This window comes from Xiphophorus hellerii, chromosome 15 (genome assembly GCF_003331165.1).
Source record: "Xiphophorus hellerii strain 12219 chromosome 15, Xiphophorus_hellerii-4.1, whole genome shotgun sequence".
Lineage (NCBI taxonomy): Eukaryota > Metazoa > Chordata > Actinopteri > Cyprinodontiformes > Poeciliidae > Xiphophorus > Xiphophorus hellerii.
The window spans coordinates 11,879,701-11,901,819 of NC_045686.1; the positions used below are offsets into that span (position 1 = coordinate 11,879,701).

The 22,119-nt window shown below is 37.2% G+C and overlaps 1 protein-coding gene across 4 annotated transcripts in view; it reads left to right on the top strand.

Annotated features, from left to right (window-relative positions):
- stxbp5a (syntaxin binding protein 5a (tomosyn)) overlaps nucleotides 1-22,119 on the top strand; it is a 119,857-nt gene that overhangs the window by 56,312 nt on the left and 41,426 nt on the right. For all 4 annotated transcript variants that reach the window (XM_032585088.1, XM_032585087.1, XM_032585086.1 and 1 more), the window contains exons 5-7: nucleotides 1,528-1,662; nucleotides 13,878-13,941; nucleotides 16,486-16,569. In XM_032585088.1, coding sequence (XP_032440979.1) covers nucleotides 1,528-1,662; nucleotides 13,878-13,941; nucleotides 16,486-16,569 — 283 coding nt within the window. The remainder of the gene's footprint in view (nucleotides 1-1,527; nucleotides 1,663-13,877; nucleotides 13,942-16,485; nucleotides 16,570-22,119) is intronic.

The window sequence follows — 22,119 nt, forward strand, 5'->3', positions numbered from 1 at the left end:
CTTTGGAAATATTATTGCATTTCTAGTAGCTTATACCAAAACATTTTGCTGGTAATGAGCAGGGCATCAGGCTTGTGCATTGGCTGATGTGATACAGATAATGAAAGAATTCAGCTATTGGCTGCTACTTCAGTTAACTTGTAAATAATAAATTATGCATTGTTGTAGAAGTGATTGTAGTTTATCATCATCTCTATCTTATGTTTTAATCCCATGTTAACTGTTGTCATAAATTCTCCACACACCAACACATTATTAAGTGTTGACCGGTAATGCCTGTTGATGCATATTTAACTCATACCTAACTGTGGCTGGATTTAGGCCCAATTATGCCTAATACACAATGTACATCAATTTATATCTAATGGGTCATATTTAAATTAACAATATCATCTTGATTTAGAATCTGTTTAACTATAAAACACAGAGAATTGACTTTTTAAATCAGTTTATCCGGTAACGAGTAAATCAAAATGGGCAACCTGGCTGAAAAGTTTATTATCACCATGTACTGGACTGGATTGCCAAAAAGAATATTTGTAGGCAATCTAATAAAGTCTCTCATAACCCAGTATTTCTAAGCATTTTATTTTGTTGCCAATTTTTTTGTACTAATTTATTTAGTCATTTTAATTAGGAGACTTTCAGTTAGTTTTTGCAAACCACTAGTTAATGCACATTCATTATATCAAACGTGAGTCATAACTATTGAATGTTGCAGAATTATGCAGAATAATTAAGAACAGTAATTGAGACATAACATTTTATTAATCTTGACTCTGATACTGATCTGATGTGGAATTTTCATGTGTTTAATGATTTAATTGCTCTGTAGCAGCTAATTCTGTTGTTATTACAAAGGAAATATTTACATGCTTGATCACAGGATGATGTAATCTGAAAATAAAGAAGCCAGACTTTTTTTCCTCTTGCTATGTATATAATATTCATACTCAAGGAGTAACTTAAGGGTTCTGTTTTGAGCCTCTGAAGTCTAAAGCTTTGTCTCAAACCGCTGTGCAGAATCAGACAGATCACTGGAGGATCTAACTGACCTTGAAATATTAGCATGCTGGATTACCAAGGTTGCACATTATTATTCCATGGGAGGATGGATGAAAGAACACAATGATGAAAAAGGGATGAGAAGATGAATGGACAGTCACGTTAAAGGAGGGAAGGGTTTATAACCTCTCATTAAATCTAAGTCTGATGGATGGATGAAAGGAGGAGATACCGAGAGATAATGAAAACAGGAGAATTACGCTTGACTCTTGCCCTCACATGTCCTATGGATGTACAGAAAAATGGGCTAAATGGCTGAGTAAAGCCCTCTTTGGTGTGTCAGTCTTATCTTGAGTTCTCTGACCTGTTGGAGTGGTAAGTAATTCCCTCAAAGTTTGGCATAATTTGTCACCACTTATGAGACACTCAGTGATTTCCAAGAGTTTTCATCGTTATCCAAACATTTTCCCTTAATGTTTGGACAATGTCTCTAATGGTTGTTGCTTCTTTTTCCTTCCACAGAATAACTTTCTGCCACCTGCCATTCCAGAGTAAATGGCTGTACATCGGCACAGAACGAGGGAACGTCCACATCGTCAACGTGGAGTCCTTCATGCTCTCAGGCTACGTCATCATGTGGAACAAAGCCATTGAACTGTGAGTGGCCCTGACCTCTTTTTTTTTTTCTTACCCTCTGATGGTTTCTCTCCAACAAAATTTCTCTCAAGTCTCTTTCTTTCTCCTTATCTTCCAGTTCCCACACATCTGAACACAGGGCTGCACAGGCCTTGTTTTCAAATTTCAGCTTCATATTTGAAAGCTGTCTCATAGTCGGTGGACTTTATAAGTCTGAACTTTCCTGTTACAGTAACAGGCTTTTGTGATTGGTAAATAGGATTATTGTCAATATTTTTTTTACAATTGCGTAATAAAAAAAATATTTTTAAAAAACAGCACAAAGAGGAAAAAGAAACATTTAAAGAATGCAATATCTTTGCTAAAGAAGTGTTGACGCTATTACTGTTTCAGCAATTTTAGCATTAAACATATCAACTTAGCTCTACTCTACCCTTAATGTCCAAAAATGATTTCTAGGATATATTTTGTCTTCATCCTTCTTCAGGTGACCCCATGAATTTTAATTTTCACATTTTAACAGACTTGATTTTGAGTTTTAACTGAGCTTTTCCAAGACATCATTTTTCTTCCAAAGAAGGCATGTTTGCTGTTGATTTGAACAAAAAACATGCTCACGGGGAAACTGCAAAATAAAATCTCATCATCTTATCTTCAGTTTTCTCGAAAACACCTAGAGGTTTTTGGTCTAAACTACCCGATATGTGAGGCTGTTCATAACTTCACCTGAATAAAATAAACAGTTTTGAAGAAAAGGAACCCCACAGCATGATGCTGCTGTCACCCTGGGTTTCACTGTGGGTATTGTGTTCTGTAGACAAAACCCACTTTTGTTTGTGTGCCAAATTTAAATTTTATAAATGTTGGTAATTTTCTACCCATCACTTCAATTTTTGGACTAATTTACTTCTGTTTCTTTTTGTTTCTTGTATTTGTGGATTACTTGAGTTGTTGGTGTTGTTTGAGGTTCACCGTAAGCAGAATAGCTTTCTAAGCTCAGCTATAGTTTTGTAATGACATAAGAAGTTATTCATAAGTGTCATTTCAAAGCACGGTATCAGGTAGTGAGGATGCCATCTCTGCTGTTTGAATGGATCCGTCAGGATGACAGGCTCCATTTTGGCTCCCCGCTGTAGAGACTTAAATTATTCACTGGAGCATTTTGCTTCACACTTTCCCCTCATCCCTCTTCTTGCATGTGAGCCCATATGCATGTTTGTGTGTAGATAGCAGGAAAAGATTAGGAGGGGGGAGGGGGTGGAACAGGTGTCTGCCGAGATCAGTGTATGGTACACACAGACGTCTCGTCGACAGGGCTGCGGGGAAGAAAAGGCGAGAGTTGAGTGGTGGGAGAGAGAGGGGGAAGCGGGATTATGACAGAGGGGAGAGAAGCTGAATGGATGAGATGGGGCTTTCGCCTGGGGAAAAGGACGCGCACAGAGGCAGAGTGATGGAGGAGATGGGTGGAGTTGTGATGGAGGGTTAAAAGCAGGTAGCACAGGGCAGAGCAGATAAAGGAAGTTGTGCAGATAAGAGATAGCGACCAGGGAGAAGGTTTCCAATTAAAGAAAAAAAAGGGCAGAATGTAAAGAGTGATAATGATGAGATGGAGAGACGATATGAATGATAGATCAGTAGATATCATATGGCCTTCAGATTAAAGGACAAGCCTTAACTTTGACTTTTCTTGACAGAGCTCTCTTCCTCTGTCCCTCACCTTCGCAGTTCACACTCTAAGTTTGTTTGGAAAGAAAAAATTCAAATAAATTTTTAAAAGGTATATCAAAAAACTTTTCGTTTCAGTAAAAGAAAACATAACATTCTAAATGCAAAGCATTAATCAGTTATAATTAAATGTCTTGAAATGATATTTATTTGTTAAAAAAAATCCTGTTAACATGACAATATGCACAAATAGGCCTGTCGCGATAAACGATAAATCGATTAATCGTACGATAAATTAAAGCTATCGACGTCATTTTAATTATCGGCACTATCGTCTCTTCCGACCTTTTTCTCTTTCAGCTAATGAGACTGAATGAAAAAAAGCTCAACTCCGGTGCTCTCCACTGACTCCTCCCTTCCTCATTTCCTTAGTGTAAAGCCCAACGCGCACTATACGATCTTAGAACTGTCGGCCCATTGTCGGCCCATTTTCAAAACCTGACAGACCACACATTAGCCGACAGAAATCCTTGGTATAACGGTTCGATCGGGTTCGTTCCTGCCGTGTGGTGTCCAACAATGGGCACAAAATAATGGCTACAAGTTCAGTGAACTAATTTTAAAACCAGGCATTAATTAATGCTTTACTACAATCTACCTGCAATGCATGTGGCTAGTGTCAGTCCTGACCGAATGAAAATCATTAGAACCTATTTACGCCACGTTAACGAAGAACAGCTGAAAAGTTACCGGGTTTATCAACTGCGGTAGCAATTTCGCTCCAACTCCTCCTCTTGTCATTTCTATATTCTTTGCATGTTGAATAAACATTAATGTTGTTTCCACATATCATCTCCAATGTCCGCTGGACTTCGGGTTGCGCCGTGTCAGCTGTTTGGGATTCCCCGATGTAATTTCCCCTCAGAAAACACGGAGGAGAATCCGCGCTTTCTGATTGGCTGCCTGTCACATTCAACAGGCTGCGTTAAGTTCCCAGTCGGGGAAAAACCCCTGATTTAGATCGGAGCGGCAACGAGGATCTACGGTAACACACAACACAATCTTAGAAAGACCAACGTTTTAAGATTGTCGTAAGGGGAAAAATAGGATAAAAAAACCGTGTAGTGTGAACTATTGCATCAGGTAGTCGATGTGCCCATTTTCTCTATTTAAATCTAATTATTACTGAAGGGCAACATAATATACAGACTTCATAATCTGCACTCTTTTGGTTGAATGCAGTATTTATTTCCACTTTTACTTTATGTTGTTTAGTTTTTTTTTTCCAAGTGAGTTTTTTGTTAATGGAGACTGAGAATCCATTTTATTTTTGTTTTTGGTTGTTTTGTTTATTTTGTTTATCAGTTCAAGTGTTTAGTGTTCTTTTGAAAATAAACTGTATCTATCTTTGGCAGGAAATAGCATGCATTATTACATCATTTTCAGTGTAAAAAGGTCTTCAAACAATATTATCGTTTATCGCAATAATTTTTGAGACAATTAATCGCTCAGCAAAATTTGCTATCGTGACAGGCCTATATAGACGTTACCACTTTTCCCCTACTACCCTGTAATTGATTCTACTGTACTAGCTTAAGCTAGATCTAGTCCTCTAAATATGCCCATATTAAATTATAGAACTAATAATATGATTAAATTTTTCAGAGTTATTACAATTCAAAGAAATTAGTAGCCTTACAATTTCACTGAACTTGAGGAATAGTTTTCTTTTTATGTAAATCTGTAAGATTTAAATCGATTGTTGAATTGTTTTGATTTGGCCCATGGATGCTGTCACAGCTGGTGGGGGCTGATGTTGTTTATTGAAGTAGATGGAATATGGTTGTTTTGGAGCAACGGAAGGACACATGGACATGAATGCACAAAGGAATGTTCAATGTATGATTGCATGATTTCATGATTTTGACAATTTGTAATAAAACAGACAGAGTTTGGGGAAGAAAACGGCGGTCGTTCTTCGTTCGCTAAAGCTGTTGTTGTTTACAGGCTTCCCACTCGGAAGAAAGGAGAAGAAGAGACAAAACAAAACAAACATCAATTGTTACAACTGTTTCAATACAGCTGAGACATGTAACATAGGTATAAAAAATATTTTTTCTGAGGTAACAGCCTGCGATGTCATCGATGACATCACGTCCGTCCCCGACTGTCACTGATGACATCAGACCGGCAAAACGAACGTGATGTCATCGATGACATCGCAAGCTGTTCCTTCAGAAGTGCTTGAATAAGACGACCACGTGGTAATGTGAAGGCCTGTGAAGGCCTGGGATCCTTCAAGGACCTGGCCTGTGAAGGCCCTCGCACCGAACGTGGACGCGAGGGCCTGTGAAGGCCAGGGATCCTTCAAGGACCTGGCCTGTGAAGGCCCTCGCACCGAACGTGGACGCGAGGGCCTGTGAAGGCCAGGGATCCTTCAAGGACCTGGCCTGTGAAGGCCCTCGCACCGAACGTTCGGTGCGAGGGCCTTCACAGGCCAGGGATCCTTGAATGACCTGGCCTTCACAGGCCCTTGCACCGAACGTGGACGCGAGGGCCTGTGAAGGCCAGCGATCCTTGAATGACCTGGCCTGTGGAGGCCCTTGCACCGAACGTGGACGCGAGGGCCTGTGAAGGCCAGCGATCCTTGAATGACCTGGCCTGTGAAGGCCCTTGCACCGAACGTGGACGCGAGGGCCTGGGAAGGCCAGCGATCCTTGAATGACCTGGCCTGTGAAGGCCCTCGCACCGCCACCTGGATGCGAAGGCATGTGAAGGCCCTGGCCTCTGAAGGCCCTCGCACCAGCACCTGTATGCGAGGGCCTGTGAAGTCGTGTAAAAGTAGTAGAAAAAGTTGAGTACCTTTCTACCGTTTCTACTCTCTGCTCCTTCCATGCGTTGCTCTAGGGTGTCCCTACGCTCTTTCAGGTCTCATACTGATGTTTCCAGTTTTGTTAGAGCCAAATTATAGACAGCGTTTCACCAGGAGACCTAGAGTGAGGAGCCCCGCCCCTTTCCCCCTTGCGCCTCAGACAGAGTTTGGGGAAAAAGATGGCGGTCGTTCTTCGTTCGCTAAAGCTGTTCTTGTTTACAGGTTAGTAGTGTGAAGCTGGTGGAAACTGTCCCCACTAAAATGTAAATTTACAAGTTCATTCGGTGCTGATTTCGTAATTACTTGCTAGACGTGTTTAGACGTTCGAGGGAAAAAGAGTGATTTTGTTTCATAATTACGGTTTGTAGCTATAACGGTCGTAAAACAGCCGTTATAGAAGTTTGCTACATGTATCTAAACTTCGATACACTCTCCGACCCAACCTTATTAAGATTTCGGTGGTATCCTGACGGGTTGTGTTATCTTTTGATAGGAAGTGTTAAAGTTACTCTGTTACATGTACCGGAAATCAGTTCTAATCAGTTTCAAACATTTATTATAGACGTAGGCCTGTCGCGATAAACGATAAATCGATTAATCGTACGATAAATTAAAGCTATCGACGTCATTTTAATTATCGGCACTATCGTCTCTTCCGACCTTTTTCTCTTTCAGCTAATGAGACTGAATGAAAAAAAGCTCAACTCCGGTGCTCTCCACTGACTCCTCCCTTCCTCATTTCCTTAGTGTAAAGCCCAACGCGCACTATACGATCTTAGAACTGTCGGCCCATTGTCGGCCCATTTTCAAAACCTGACAGACCACACATTAGCCGACAGAAATCCTTGGTATAACGGTTCGATCGGGTTCGTTCCTGCCGTGTGGTGTCCAACAATGGGCACAAAATAATGGCTACAAGTTCAGTGAACTAATTTTAAAACCAGGCATTAATTAATGCTTTACTACAATCTACCTGCAATGCATGTGGCTAGTGTCAGCGTAAAGTCCTGACTGAATGAAAATCATTAGAACCTATTTACGCCACGTTAACGAAGAACAGCTGAAAAGTTATCGGGTTTATCAACTGCGGTAGCAATTTCGCTCCAACTCCTCCTCTTGTCATTTCTATATTCTTTGCATGTTGAATAAACATTAATGTTGTTTCCACATATCATCTCCAATGTCCGCTGGACTTCGGGTTGCGCCGTGTCAGCTGTTTGGGACGTAATTTCCCCTCAGAAAACACGGAGGAGAATCCGCGCTTTCTGATTGGCTGCCTGTCACATTCAACAGGCTGCCTTAAGTTCCCAGTCGGGGAAAACCCTGATTTAGATCGGAGCGGCAACGAGGATCTACGGTAACACACAACACAATCTTAGAAAGACCAACGTTTTAAGATTGTCGTAAGGGGAAAAATAGGATAAAAAAACCGTGTAGTGTGAACTATTGCATCAGGTAGTCGATGTGCCCATTTTCTCTATTTAAATCTAATTATTACTGAAGGGCAACATAATATACAGACTTCATAATCTGCACTCTTTTGGTTGAATGCAGTATTTATTTCCACTTTTACTTTATGTTGTTTAGTTTTTTTTTTTCCAAGTGAGTTTTTTGTTAATGGAGACTGAGAATCCATTTTATTTTTGTTTTTGGTTGTTTGTTTATTTTGTTTATCAGTTGAAGTGTTTAGTGTTCTTTTGAAAATAAACTGTATCTATCTTTGGCAGGAAATAGCATGCATTATTACATCATTTTCAGTGTAAAAAGGTCTTCAAACAATATTATCGTTTATCGCAATAATTTTTGAGACAATTAATCGCTCAGCAAAATTTGCTATCGTGACAGGCCTATGCACAAATTAACTATTAGCTGCATGTTACCAATGCACTTCCTACACATGATCACTTAGTCACTTGGCAATTTTAGAGGAAAATCACCTCCTTTAAGATGGTAGAGGTGTCTGGACTGATTTCTCTGATATGCTACAGAAGCACATGGTTTGCATATTTTTGTGCACATGTGTGATTTGCTTTGAAGCAGATCAGAGAGGTGTGAGCTGAACCCCTTGTTCTTTGTCCTTGTATCTCTGTGCCAGCTGTAGAGGTCATAGGGTCAGTGTCCAGCAAACAAAAGCTTCTTTACCTCTTCTGTTTGGCCGCTTGTGTTTTAATATGACAAGGAAGGCGATTACAATTCAACTGGTACAATTATATAGGTAATATTGATTTTTAACAGGTGTCCCTGTTTCCATTTTACTGGAATTAGCTCTTTACAGATTTGCACGTTTCACATTTTTCCAGCTGATTGCTTTTTGTAAGGCTTTGACCTGCTGATGCTGATTTTGGCCGATTTCTCTTTGAGGAGTAACATAATAGAATATTAGAACAACAGCAAAATATTATTTTCAAGTCATTATGTGTTTATATTAGGGGCTAAGGCAATGTCATACCATTAGTGAAAGAGCATTCACTGTTAAAGAGTTTAAAAAAAAAAAAAAATACCCAAGACAAAATGATCACGGCCTTGACATTTTTCTATCTTTGTCATCTTAAATTAGCTGGTATCACAGTAAACACTGCTGTTATTGCTTAAAGAGAACTCCCCATGCATTCAATTTCATGCCTTGACTTTCCAGAAAGCCATCAGCATTTTAAAAAATCAAGGATACTCCATAACAGACACAGGTTGAAAGGTCAAAAGGGTAAAAGAAAGCAACTTTGTTTACACTGTTTAACCTTCCTGTTATCTTCTGAAGAGTCACTCCTTCACAGCCTAAATGATCCCAAAGAATGTCTTAATATACTGCAGAAAATGTTCCCGTAAAGTGTCCTTTGACATCTTTTCTCTAACTCAGTTTTAACCATCTCACTGTTTCAGAGCGATGACTCAATGTCAGATATTTTTTCAGTGACATGTTGTCAACATGACCTGGTAACATTTAGTTATGGTGCGTTTGTTAATGGGGAAAAAGATTGGAATTTAGATTTAGTTTAGAAAACTGAAAGTAGTAGCTGTTTTGAATATAATTTGGGTTCTGGGAAACCAAATGTTTTGCTTTGTTAAAACAGTCTTGAGACAGTTTTTTTTATATTATTCTCAATTCAAAACACACCCCCTTCATTGTTACCATTAGCATGGGCATAATGTTGCAAGAAGTACTTAAATGTTAAATTCCACATTCTGCTCAGTGCACCACTGTTCTCCTGTGACTGCTAATAGGCCACGATGTAGCGGTTTCTGGGGTCATTGTCCCTTGGGCCCTTCTATTTGGAGACGAGCAGCACCTGCTATGCCATTTAGCCCAAGGCCTGGCCAGGCCCAACCCAAACCAATGCTATGTGCTCATGACTCACACCTCTGTTCCAAAGCCACTTTGCTGGAAACTGTACCGGAATGTAAAGTAAACACAGTGCACTATTTTGTGCAAATACACAAAATGTCTTAACAATATGTGCCTGGCTGTTTGTGCGTCTGTGAGTGAGTTCAATTTGATTCAGCCACATAGTTACTGGCAACAAAAGTTCAAGATGTGGTAGAGTAGAGTGATGAATCTTCCTGTGACTGAGTTTATGTGAGCATTTTGACTTGCGGCGTCTCCTGTTCTGGTTCCCTTTTAATTTCACCTGTTCTCTTACTCAGAGGCCAGCAGCTATTGTAAATGTGTTTTGTCTTTTAATGCTACTATTTCTTGCAAAATGTAGTTTTGTGTATTTGTACAAAGATGTCACCTTATGTGTGAAAAGAGGGAAAAAATGTCTCTAAGCCATTCAGTGGTCACTTGTCATGCAGAATCTGGTCTAAGTGACCTGGATTTCTAACTACAACCATTATTGAAGTGACTACTTAAAGAAAATAATTTTGTTGTCTTATCTTGTCTTAATTTTTGTAAATTGTACATTTTGAGTAAAAGACTAATTTATTTCAAGTAGGCCATGCAATTTTGTCCATTTGTTTTGTCCTAAATAATCTAAATATTAAAACAATGGTTTATTTAGAATCCTGATACTGATCTTACAGCTGCCAATATTAATAATATACTAATACATTTAATTTATAGAAGCCTGAAACAATCTAAAAGGGAACCTAGATTACTAGTAAAGTTTGAAAGCAATATTAACATTAGCTTTGTTGATAACTTACTCCTGGTCAGAGAAATGGTTAAACACAAACACTGGCAAAAGTGTACTTTGCACTGGAACACAAAAACAACAAAGTTGATGGTAGCAATAGCTACTTCTAGGGAAGGGGCACATCTGACCACAAACATTGAGCTAATAACAGATACTTTGTCAGTAGCCCTATTTACTCAGTACAGAAAATGAAAAGATTAAACACTGAAACGCAGATAATACAGTTTATTCTATGTAAAGAAAAAAGATGGCTCTACGTAAAACAAAACATGAATAGCAAATATGATTTAAAATGACTGTAAACACTACTGACTGAGGTGAAATGAGGCCACATATGGCATGGACAGACTGTAAATATGCTGCTTAAGCCACTCTGTTTCACTGAAAACTGCAAGCTGCCTCAGAGATCATTACCTGCGATGACACCAGATGTTTGAATCTTGCTCTCTGTGTGCATAACTTTGTGTCAGGTTTTATCAGTATGCATAAGTGCTGGTAAAGGATGCTTTAGATGTGTTTAAACACATTAAATATATATGTGTAGCATATATGTGTAGCAAATGTAGCATAAATCATATGCTACATTTTTAAATACTGGGAATTTATCAAGCACAAAAATGAAACTCCTTGCGTTTCCCCTGAAGAGATGTTGTCGAGTTTAGTGAGGTGTTTCTTTTTCTGTTGCTTAAATATCCCCACTGTGCCATCAACACACCCACCAACAATTGCTTAGCAGCACTTGTATGCTTGCTTGCAAAACACACGTAAAGCAATAGTCCATTCTCTTTAAATGCACTGAAAGCATGGTTGGGCAGTGGTGATACTCAGAAATGGAGTTTGGTGCAGCACAGGTGCATAAAAGATGAGTGTCTGAACCAAAGCTATCAAGGTTATACTTGCCACTGGGTATTCAGTTTAACTCAAGCAGTCGCCAGGTTTTGCGAGTGTGTGCTTGTTTGAAATGAAAACCTTGAATAAGTAGCTGAAAAGACTTGAATGTGATAAATGTGAAAGGTGCTATGAGAATAACGGCATGGAGACAAGCAAGCACACATGCATGTACACACCCCGACAGGTGTGTATGTGTGCAGTAAAGCATGTCCTGACAGCTTTTGGTTTGTGTGGGTGTGTCGGTTTGCTCGTGGCAGACTACAGATGGTTTTTGGGAGCCTATGTGCACTCTGCCCATCCTGCCTCTGTTGCCATGGTGATTCCTTTATCTCCAAACCTGAATGTGTATTTGCAGACTTTGTGAAAATGTTCATGTCGGATTTATGTGCTGTAAACAATTTAATCAGAATTTTTAAAGATAAATAGCAAAGATAGAATTAAGTCATTGGACAAGTAAGTATAGCTCCCTACGACAATGGTGGATTTTGACTTCCATAAGGAGATTGTTTATGCTATTGGGGATATTGTTTACAAGTGTGAAAGTGTTCAAATATGTCTTAATTGTGCTGACATGCATGTTTTTGACTGCGAATGTGCCTGCAGGTGTAGATAGCTCTTAGCTTGCATACAGACAGTGAATGGGTATTAGACACATCAAGAGATCCTGCTGCAGCAGAGCTTAGGTAATAAGGCTCCAGTACTAACAGGCTAAATATAGAGACAACCGACTGTCTGCCTGCCCACTAACTGTTACTTTCTAATAGACAAACGAGCACATAGACCCATTGTTAAATATGTTTTTCTTCTTTTGATTTTATTTATAGATTCTGGCAATGCACATCTTTTAAAATAAACAAAAAATTTTTTGTTGCAGTTTAATTTCTATCTACATTTTTCTTAAATAGTATAATACAAAATTAAAGTATACTCAAATTAATCACATGGTGACCGGGAAGAAATTTAATCTGGACCAGCTTACTGAGTCCTGAATGCTCAGAGTTATCGCTAATGTTTTATTTTATGAAATATCCTTATTTTTTCAAGTTTAAAAGTGAGATTTTAAGTTTCCCACCACCACACCTTAAAGTGTCCTTAGGCAAGACACTGAACTCCAAGTTATAAACTGATTTCTTTTAAACTGACCTATATGTGCATTTGTGTCTGTTTGACTAGAGAGCACTAAAAGAATTCAGTTCATTTTCCATTTATCATAAGAACAGATTTATAAAAGACGTACGAAGTACAATGTCAATTTATTTCTAGTAAGATTGAGAATAAGCTGTCACTGCATGAGAGTTTTCTTTCTTTTTCTTTTATACTTTGCTGTAAAATTAGAAGGAAAAAAATACTGCTATGTATTAAAGTTCACAGAGATAAATTACATTTGACCTAAACTGATACTGGAACCAGAAACTGTAATTGTAACCTTTCATCAGTACAACTCCAGTTTTATTTTAGCATCAGAAAATCCTGTCACCTTCAGCTTTTCAGTGTGCCAAAAAAAAAGTGCACTGTCATAAGATGGACCAAAGCAAAGGTGTCCAATTTTCCTCACTTTTGTGTTTCTTTCATTTAGCTTCACCTTCCTATCCTTGTGTGGCATCCTTATCCTTCCTCCGCCATATAAGAGTTATGCTTTTACAGCAACAACAATCACTGTTTTTCAGCAGTGACCTTCCCATCTCACCGCGTAAAGGAAGAGCAGGCTAGGAAATTTCTGAAACGGGGAATTTGACACAAAGCTGTCTGGAGGGTAAGACACAGACAGGAGGACGAGTGAAGAGGCGTTTTAGGCTTTCTCCACGGACATGCAAATTAACAGACGCATAAACTCACGTACACACAGCCACCAGGGACTGACACAGTCATTTATCACAACCTTTGGTGAATTTATGACTTTCGGCTGCTCTTTTTCACCACGGGGTGAGCAGCAGCATTGTCTTCTCTCTTTTTCCTTCAATCCTTTCGCTGAAGAAAAAAGTGCATTATTCAGTTTTATGTTCTTCTCAGCTGAATTATTTGAATAGTAGTTGTTTGCTAGTCAGACATACATATTGATCTGGCATTAATCACTCCAAGCACATTGTCAATTAACATATAATTGTGTATACACAATGTAGAATAATGCTTCCATTGCTTTTTTAAGCTAGTATTAACACTCAGTTTTCACACAAATGCAATATGAAAAATAGATTACAAAGAAAAAATACTTATTTCAATATAGACAAATGAATAGCATCTGTTTTTGGCCATACTTGGCAACATAATTACCAATGTAATTGTCAAATGACTGGAATCATCTACATAGAACCTGTTTGACAACATGAAGTGAGCTAAAAAGTCTCTAAAACAACACATATCACAATATAAATGAATTCAAGAACAAGTGGTTATTGCCAAGAAGATATAAAACCAATTCTAAAGCCTTTGGAGTTTACCTATATGCTTTTGGAGAGTTTTATTTTGTTGTTGATTTTTATGTACCGTGATGATTAAAAAGAAAAAGAAAGTAGTTTGCTTTTATTTACTCAGGTTATCTTTGCTATATGTTAAAAATGGTTTGATTACCTCAAAGATTCAGATTTTTTCCCATGGCATTGCTTCTGTTTTTATTTTGTGTATCATAGATCAAAACTGATAAAATACATTTTCTGTTCTGTCTTTTTGTCTCTCATAAGTTCCTCCAAGGCTCACCCGGGACCAGTTGTCCACATAAGTGATAACCCTATGGATGAGGGAAAGGTAAAGCACATTTTTTTTGTCTATAGCTATAGATTTCTTCATTGTGGTTTAATGCTTAGTCCCACTTACAGTCAGAAATTTTCATACACATTACAGGTACCAATGTACTTTTATTAATAAGGGGCTTTCAATCATGAATTTGAACAAAGTTTCCCCTGAGTGTAATGATCATACAACAATGTCAGATAATGAAAAGTCTGAATTTAAAGTGGATTTTCTGTATTTAGTAAAATCTTCATGAAAGTTGCACATAATGCACATGATTTCTTTTTTTCTTTTTTTTTGGCAAATCTAGGCAGAATTGGTAAAGCTCATTTAACCTGGTTGGTTTCCTTAATCTGACTTTTAAGCAAAGTCTACACACATTTTCAACATAGTTAAGTTCTGGGTCATCCTCAAACTTAATGTTACTGTTCTATTTTGATTCCAAACCCATTATTGGGATGTGTTTAAGATCACAGCCAGTAGTGTCCAGTTTCTATTTTGAACATTTAAGAACAACCCAAGAAAAAACAAGTTTCAAGCCTATTGTAAACAAGAAGTTAGTGATGCACCAGAGTCATTGCTCACACGTAAGCAGGTTTAAAATCAATATGGACTGATAGGGTGCTGACCAAGAAAGAACATCCTGCTCCAAAACAAATAATCAAATGCTTGACTAAAATTTGTGGCTGTTGACATTTACATTTAAAATGCTGCCTTAAATACAGTTTCAAGTTTAAAGCAGATAAGATTGAGCTCTTTGCTCATAATAATGAGAAGGTTGTTTGGAAGTCTGTCAAAGAATTAAGAATACTGTACCAAGTTGCTAGCAACATGATGAGGATTTTGTTTTCAATTCCACTGATGCAGGTGAACTGTACAACGTAGTTGAAAAAATGGACACACTCCAAATTCTTCAATTTTGTCTCAACACAACATATAGATGGTTGAAATTAGGAAACAATTAGTTGTTCCAACTACATAGTGATCCAAAACGCAAATTAAAACTTGTTTGATAATTGATGCAACATGTTAACATCAAGTTTGTGGAATAACCTGGAATTTAGCTTTGTTAAAATTTTATGAACTGCTTTTAAAAACTGAGTCGCTGCCTGGAAATTAACCTATTTAAATACTCTCAACTAAATATGCAGAGAAGCATGGTGAATATGAATAATATAACATTTGTGTATATGAGATGAAAACTTCTACCTTAAAGCAGTTGGGCTTTTATCACCTGAATTTAACATGTACTTTTAAATCACCCATGCAAAGTTGGAAGTTAACTGAGGAAGGTCAAAAATGGTTCATGTGAAGTGAACCATTTCAAGCTGAAGAACAGAAGTAATCTAAGAACGCATATTAAACGTTATTACATTATTTTTTTTGTTTAGACCACACACAACAATGAAAGTAGGCGTTTTGCTTGTGAATATTCAGTAGTTTTTTCAGTTCTTATTGCAAATTCTTATTCTGCTTATCCCTTCTTCAGAATACTTGACAAATTGACATTTTTATGAACGCTTGGAGTTACCAAGCAACTCTCTTCTAAAGATGAAAAATACATGACTAGAAACTTTTATCCTGTCGACCAAAAGAAAACCAAATATGGTCACATTGACAGACTACTGCTGTACATCTGTTGTGGAATTTGCTGATCACTGTGTTTCAAAGAAATGAAACGTCATTGTGTCGCAATCCTTTTTCGGTTGCTGGAAACGCCTTTGTTACATGTCCTTTTTCCAACAATACCTTTCATGCTTATGTTGTGACCAAATAAATCATGCTGATCTAATTTATGCTTTGAGTGTGTTTGTGGCACGCTTACTGTCAAACAGATGAACATGTCTTCTCCATGTGTTTGTGAGTCGTCCATCTGCCTGTTTTAATAAGTCTGTGAGCTCTCTCAGCCATCATTCCGTCAAAAAATGCAGCACCGTTAAAACAATACAGGACTTCATGCATACATATTTTAATGTTTGCATGAACGTGCACATTGATGTTGCAACGCATTTCTGCATATAAGCTTCCCCCTAAATACAGTGTCCACAATATTCACTGTATATAGAGTATCATTCCTACCTTCACATTTTGTTACATGACAGCTGCAAACTTAAATATCTTTAAGTTAGATTTTATTAAAAGATTTTAAGAAAATTATTTATCTTCATTTGTAAAAGACTTACTGTAAGAATGCCCCATTGCAGTGCTTAGTTCTCTTTTCACTGTAAGTCTCAGCACATGTAAAGCTTTCTGTTTGCTTTTTATATATAAATATTTTTATATTTGTGAAACAAACTGAAATCTGAATGTACTGAGACTGTGTGGTAGGTGTTGTTTCCTTAAATAGGTTGTCAAGAATCAAAGCAGCCTTTTGTTCTTTTTGCAAGCTTATTTTTTTTTTGCCTTTTCTGCTGTCAACTAGGAGTAACAGGTTGCTACTTACACTGACTTTCTATCATACTGTGCTGAAATGTCAAGAGTATTACTTCAGTTTCAGCTCATCAGAGGGTCGACTCTATCCCCTGGTCTCACTGAATGGTTGTTGCTCTTCCTCTGCAGCTTATAATTGGATTTGAGTCTGGGATCGTGGTCCTGTGGGATTTGAAATCAAAGAAAGCAGACTATCGCTACACTTATGATGAGGTAGGCAAATCTCACTGATTTATTTCTTCCCGTCTGAGTCTTTTCCTTTCGTTTTCAATCAGCAGTAAACTTACCCCATTGTCTCTTTTATAACCTTAAAACTTCATAAAATTTTCATGACCCACCTGATCTGTATTTTCTAACAGGTAAAGTGTTTGTTAAAAATGTGTATATAAGTAAGATTCAATTTTAAATTTATCACACCTTGGGCTTGCTTTTTATTTTTTATTTTTTACAATACTATTAGAGGGTGGCAGCTGATTCTGTAGAAGCACCTGGGCTCTGTCGTCAATCGAAAAAGTAGAGTCAGCAGGATGCCCCGGGTCACTCTACTGGAGTCCCATGGCTTTATTGACTTCAGTTCCATGTGACATTGATGAAAACTTAGGTGGACATGCTAATTTTTACTCGGTGTTTGCTTTGCTTGGAGCTGTAAGAATAAGTGCAGACCATCAGTAAGTTTCAAAGCTCACATTTATTGACTGAACTGTCACACTGTGGCAGAAAATTGACAGGAGAACCAGGGCTGGGACACCATCTGCAGTGTTATGAAGACACTGTTATCAGCATCTGTGGACCAGTGGGATCTTTAGCATAATAATATGCCACCTTTCAGCACATCTCTTTCTAATTTCTAGCATAGACAATTTACCTTCTCTTTCTCTTGTCATATGGGAATACATGTGATTATGAAAATAGAGAAAATGTAAAATGTGAAAACAATAAATATATACATATTAAAACATTTACCTTGTAAATAACAGATTTGTTAAATTGGTAAAATGTAAATGAAAACATTTAAACAAATCGGAGGCAACTGAAAAGTACAAAAGGTGAACACTACCTGAATAACTTTTAATATCAATTAAAAGGTAATTTAACAGTGACATTGGCACTGAGTTTAGTTACTCTTTGACTGTTTGTGCTTAGATCTGCTTTGATCTAAATAAAAGGTCCAAGCAGATGATGTTGTTTTTTTTTATTTGTTGCATTTGTTAGATTCTTAATTCCTTTTTATACCATTTATTCATATTCGGTTTTGACTATTGATTTCTCCCAAATCAATAGCCAAATATGGAATAAAACCCATACACAAAAAATAAAATTAAATATAAAAGTGATGTCTCAGACAAAGCTGTTTTTAAACGTCATGGACTTCACTTTTTCTTTCTTCTGCAAAATATAGTGTGCACCAAAAAGTACTCATGTTTTTCTTGGTAATAATAAATAACAGTAAGGTGCAGAGTTATTCATTCCTGCCTTTTGGAGATTCCTGGAAATATTCTTCACAATGAAAAAAGTACATATACATGCTTCAATGAATATATGTTGGTAAAAGGGTTATGGACCTTTAACTTAGATTCTGAATGCCTTTCTTTTTGTTGTATTCTAAAATATACATCCTCTGGATAATTTTATTGTTCTTATTTAAGGCTAATAGACATGTTGGACACAAAGAACACCCAAACTTGCATACATTCTGCTTGTTAATACGTCTACATCTGAAAACTGAATGTTGCATTGCAACGATTAGTGTAAAACCCACTTGTAGTTTTATTTGCTCCCTAGAATGTTCTTCATAACTTAAAATGTGTTGTTTTTAAAGTGAGTTTTTTGCAAAATGACAAAAGCTGCTGTTGCTTGAATGGATTTTAGGAGCAGGAGCCAGAAGTGAGTTCCCCCTAGCACCCATCCCATCCCCTCCTCTTCACTTTGCTAATTTGATTGACAGCAAAGTGCTGTTAATGCATTCAAATTGACATCCAATTTTTATTAGCTCTTCAGTAAAGCCCATTGCCTACTTGGCACATCTGACAGAGGTCAAATGTGAAATTTAAAGCTTGTGGTAGTACTATGGCCAAGGTTTTTTTTTTTATTTTTTATTTTTTAAACCTCACAAAGTCATTGATTTATAGGCCATTACTGTGCCTTGAAATGCCTTGTAAAGCCTCAAATGTAATTGGTAATTTGTTGTTGCCTTTAGTGATGTCATTGCTTCTGAAGCTTCTGAATGATTGACTCATAACTAGAATTACAGGGGCAGCAGAATCATGTTGTGTAGGTTTTTTGATGCACAGGGGACTTGTGCTATTTTATTAAAAAAGTGGCATTGTGAGAAAAAAGTGTGAATGAATATTTAAGCAATGTCTCAAGACATGAGCCTGGAATTATGGCTTGGCCACAACACGTCTTCCAAAGGGACAATGAGCCTAAGAATACAGCTAAATTAGTTCCGAAGTTTCTTAAGTACAACAAATGTGTGTTGAGGTAGCCAGCACAAATCTTGTGATCAGACTGAAAAGGTTTGTCAGAGTAACACGGTCTACAAACCTGACTCTGTTATACCAGGTCTGTCAGGAGAAGTGGGCCACATTTTGGGAAAACAACTGAGAGACGCTTATAGAAGCAGACTCTCAACTTTTGACCTACGTTATAAACTTAAAAGTCAATTCTACTAAGGAATTTAACTCTAATTTTATAGTGGGTAAATGTCAAAAGTATCTTGCTCGTTACTCTGGCCTTTAACAAATAAATAAATAAAAAAACTAACTGATTTAAAATGGGAAAAGTTAAGAATAGAGTAGAATCAAATTTAATTATTCTTTCTTGTGCCACAATGGGGAAATTAAGTTATACCAGCTTCAACTTAAATGGAAGAATGCACATTAACCCAAAGGTAAAAACAAAAAAATATATAAAAACAGAAAAATAAGGTAAATTTGTAACAAATGAAAAATAATATTGTACAACAATTAAAAATAAGATTCTCAGATTAAAGTAAATTTACAAGTGAGAAAGATCATTTAGAAAAAAGACATGAGAGATGTGTGTGTATGTGTATGAGCGAAAAACAAATTCAATTAATGCCAGACAGTTAGGAAAACGGGTATGTTTTTTTTTATACAGAGGCTATAAACATCTGGGCCCATATTACAAGAGAACCCTAGTGATGTCATTTTAGGAAAGTTATTAAAATTTCTGCAAATATTTTCTTAGAATTTTACCTAAATAAGATGAGCTATTCACAAAGCACCTTAGGCTTTAAGAGAGATCCTAATGTGACAAAATGTCTGGAGTAGAAAGGAGGATTTTTACTGAGCCTACACCTGTCTTAGGCAAGGAAGACTGGAAAGGAGAAATATTCCCCATATGATGGATAGAGCTCTGCCAATAGCAGTCACTGCTCCTGTCCTGTTTTTCTTTCATGTTTTTTACTTTCCCATTTTATGTTAGTCGTTTCACCAGATCATACAAGTGTATACAAACAGGCGATCACAGAAATGTACTGACAGCTGAGCATTCAGGTTAATATCAAATAGATGATATGGGGAAATTACCAGCATGGCAAGAAGATGAGATAAATCAAAATGATAATGAGGATGTAAATAGAGTGTGATCAAACATGTTAATGCTGTGTGACAACTCATTTCATTTTGCATAGTTTCATCATCATAACATACTTTTCTTAATTCAGTCAGTGATTGGTAATTTCTATCCCCTGATTAATGGTGTATATTAGCTCTCAGCAGCTGGCTAAATCACTCTTAAGCTGGGATTCCTCTGCAGGATGTTTTGGGGGGAGACAGGAGCGCTTTGAAAATCCTTGGGAATACAAGTCCTATTTTTAGTTTTATGTTTAGAAAAAAAAGTATGCACATTTTAGGTGGCAAATTAACAGAATTTTGCAGCTTCAAAGCAGGCAAATTTTATCAGTTAACCTTCTGTAGGTGCAACATATTCACACTGTCTGGGGCACATTATCAACAAATGCCTATTCTTAAATGAATGTAATCAATATGGAGGAATAAAAAATTGTGGTCAGTACATCCTTAAAGGATATCTGACTTGTAAAACATTTATATTATTCTGTAGAGCCAGTTTTACAAATTGACAATTGGGTTTACAACTGTTAGTGATTTCAGCATTGGTATGAGACTCTCAGAAGCGACTTTAAAGGAAGTAAGTGTCTAGCGCTCTGGCCTTAGCTAAGAAAATAATAAGCTAATGGGAAATAAGCTAAGAAATTAGGCAAGTGACTCAGACTGAAAAATTACCTGGAGCTTTTCTATCAATCCTGTGTGCCCATAAAGTGGCCCTAGCATGAACTAAAACTTTGAAGAGGAGCTTATGCTTATAAACCTAAATCTTATAAAACTAATGGGCATACACACAGTCAACAGGCACTTGCTTTTACACTGATCTCTGTGGTACTGTTGTGACCACCAGTTAGGGATAATCATATCATTTTTCTTTCTTGGCGTGGCTCCGAGATACAGAGACTCACAAACACAAGCAGCACAGAGGATTATGTATTTTCAGTACGATAGGAGCGCATTCTGTTGCTTTCTGCGTCTGCTGTGCCCATCTCCCTTAGATAAACTAATGACCTCTCTCTGCTTCTGAGCATTACAGTCTCTAGAACTGAATCTTCCCAAAATGAATCTTCCCATGAGGGCTTATCCTCATCCTAACTCTAACTCTCCAGAGACTGGGCTTTTGCTTTCATAGGGTTTGAACTGGAGGAGTGAAAAGGAAGTGCTCATCCATTGCATTTCCTTAGATTTACTTGCTGGGATGGAGGATGAAAAGATGCCGAAACACTGACCTCTTCTTTTGCTTCTCATTAAAAACGTAGCCATCAGATTCCTAGTAGGCAAATAAATTCAGTTATTAGAAAACATCTGAAATTTTTGGAGCAATTTGGCCTGGAACCCTCCTCCAGATTGACCATGTGCCACATCAGTAGGGTATTGTGGCTAAGATTGTGCTGTGACTCCAGTAATACTCTGATGGACACGGCTGATGCAATAGTTAGTTAAATTGACTTCACAATGAGGACATGGAGTTTAAATCCATTTTTATACACGATGTTTAGGAAATTGCTAATAAAATTGGAATGCAAGATTTTCTTTAGTTATAAAAGGTTGGGGTTTTTTCAGCCCAAAACTTGAATGAGAGCTTGGTATTTTAGTAAAATACACATGAGATGGAGTTTACTGTGCTATAAAGGATTTTCTAACAGTAGAACATAATAAATATGTGCACAACCAATCATTCAACAATTAGTCTTCCGTGAGATCATGACTAAGTGCAAACTCTTTCTCGTGAGGTGAAAAAGAGTGTAGTCATCTATTCATCTATCAAATCCCTTTCCAAACCACATTGTACACTTCTAGCAATATTCTGTTTTTGTTGTGTTTTCAATCCAACCCCAGTGTTTGCCCAGAAGCTTGCTGCCAAAAATCAAAGTCGTTGACAGAAATGAAGACGGAAGTTTCCTGTCTTATTGTTCTCAAAAAAAGAGCAAGCAAACATTCTAAGCAGCTCTGGATTTAGAGTTTTGAATAAGCTAATATTGAAGCTTGGTTATCATGAAAATTTTTAGTGAGACGGAATAAGTTTCTGGGTTTGAAAAGATGGCTACAAAAAAGTAATGTAGGCTGATAAGTATAACATAACATTTGCAAGTTAGACAGAAGTGAAAGATTTTTTATTTTTTGTTGCAGATGCTGTCATATATTTAAGAATTGTCAGCAAAATCTCAGAAGT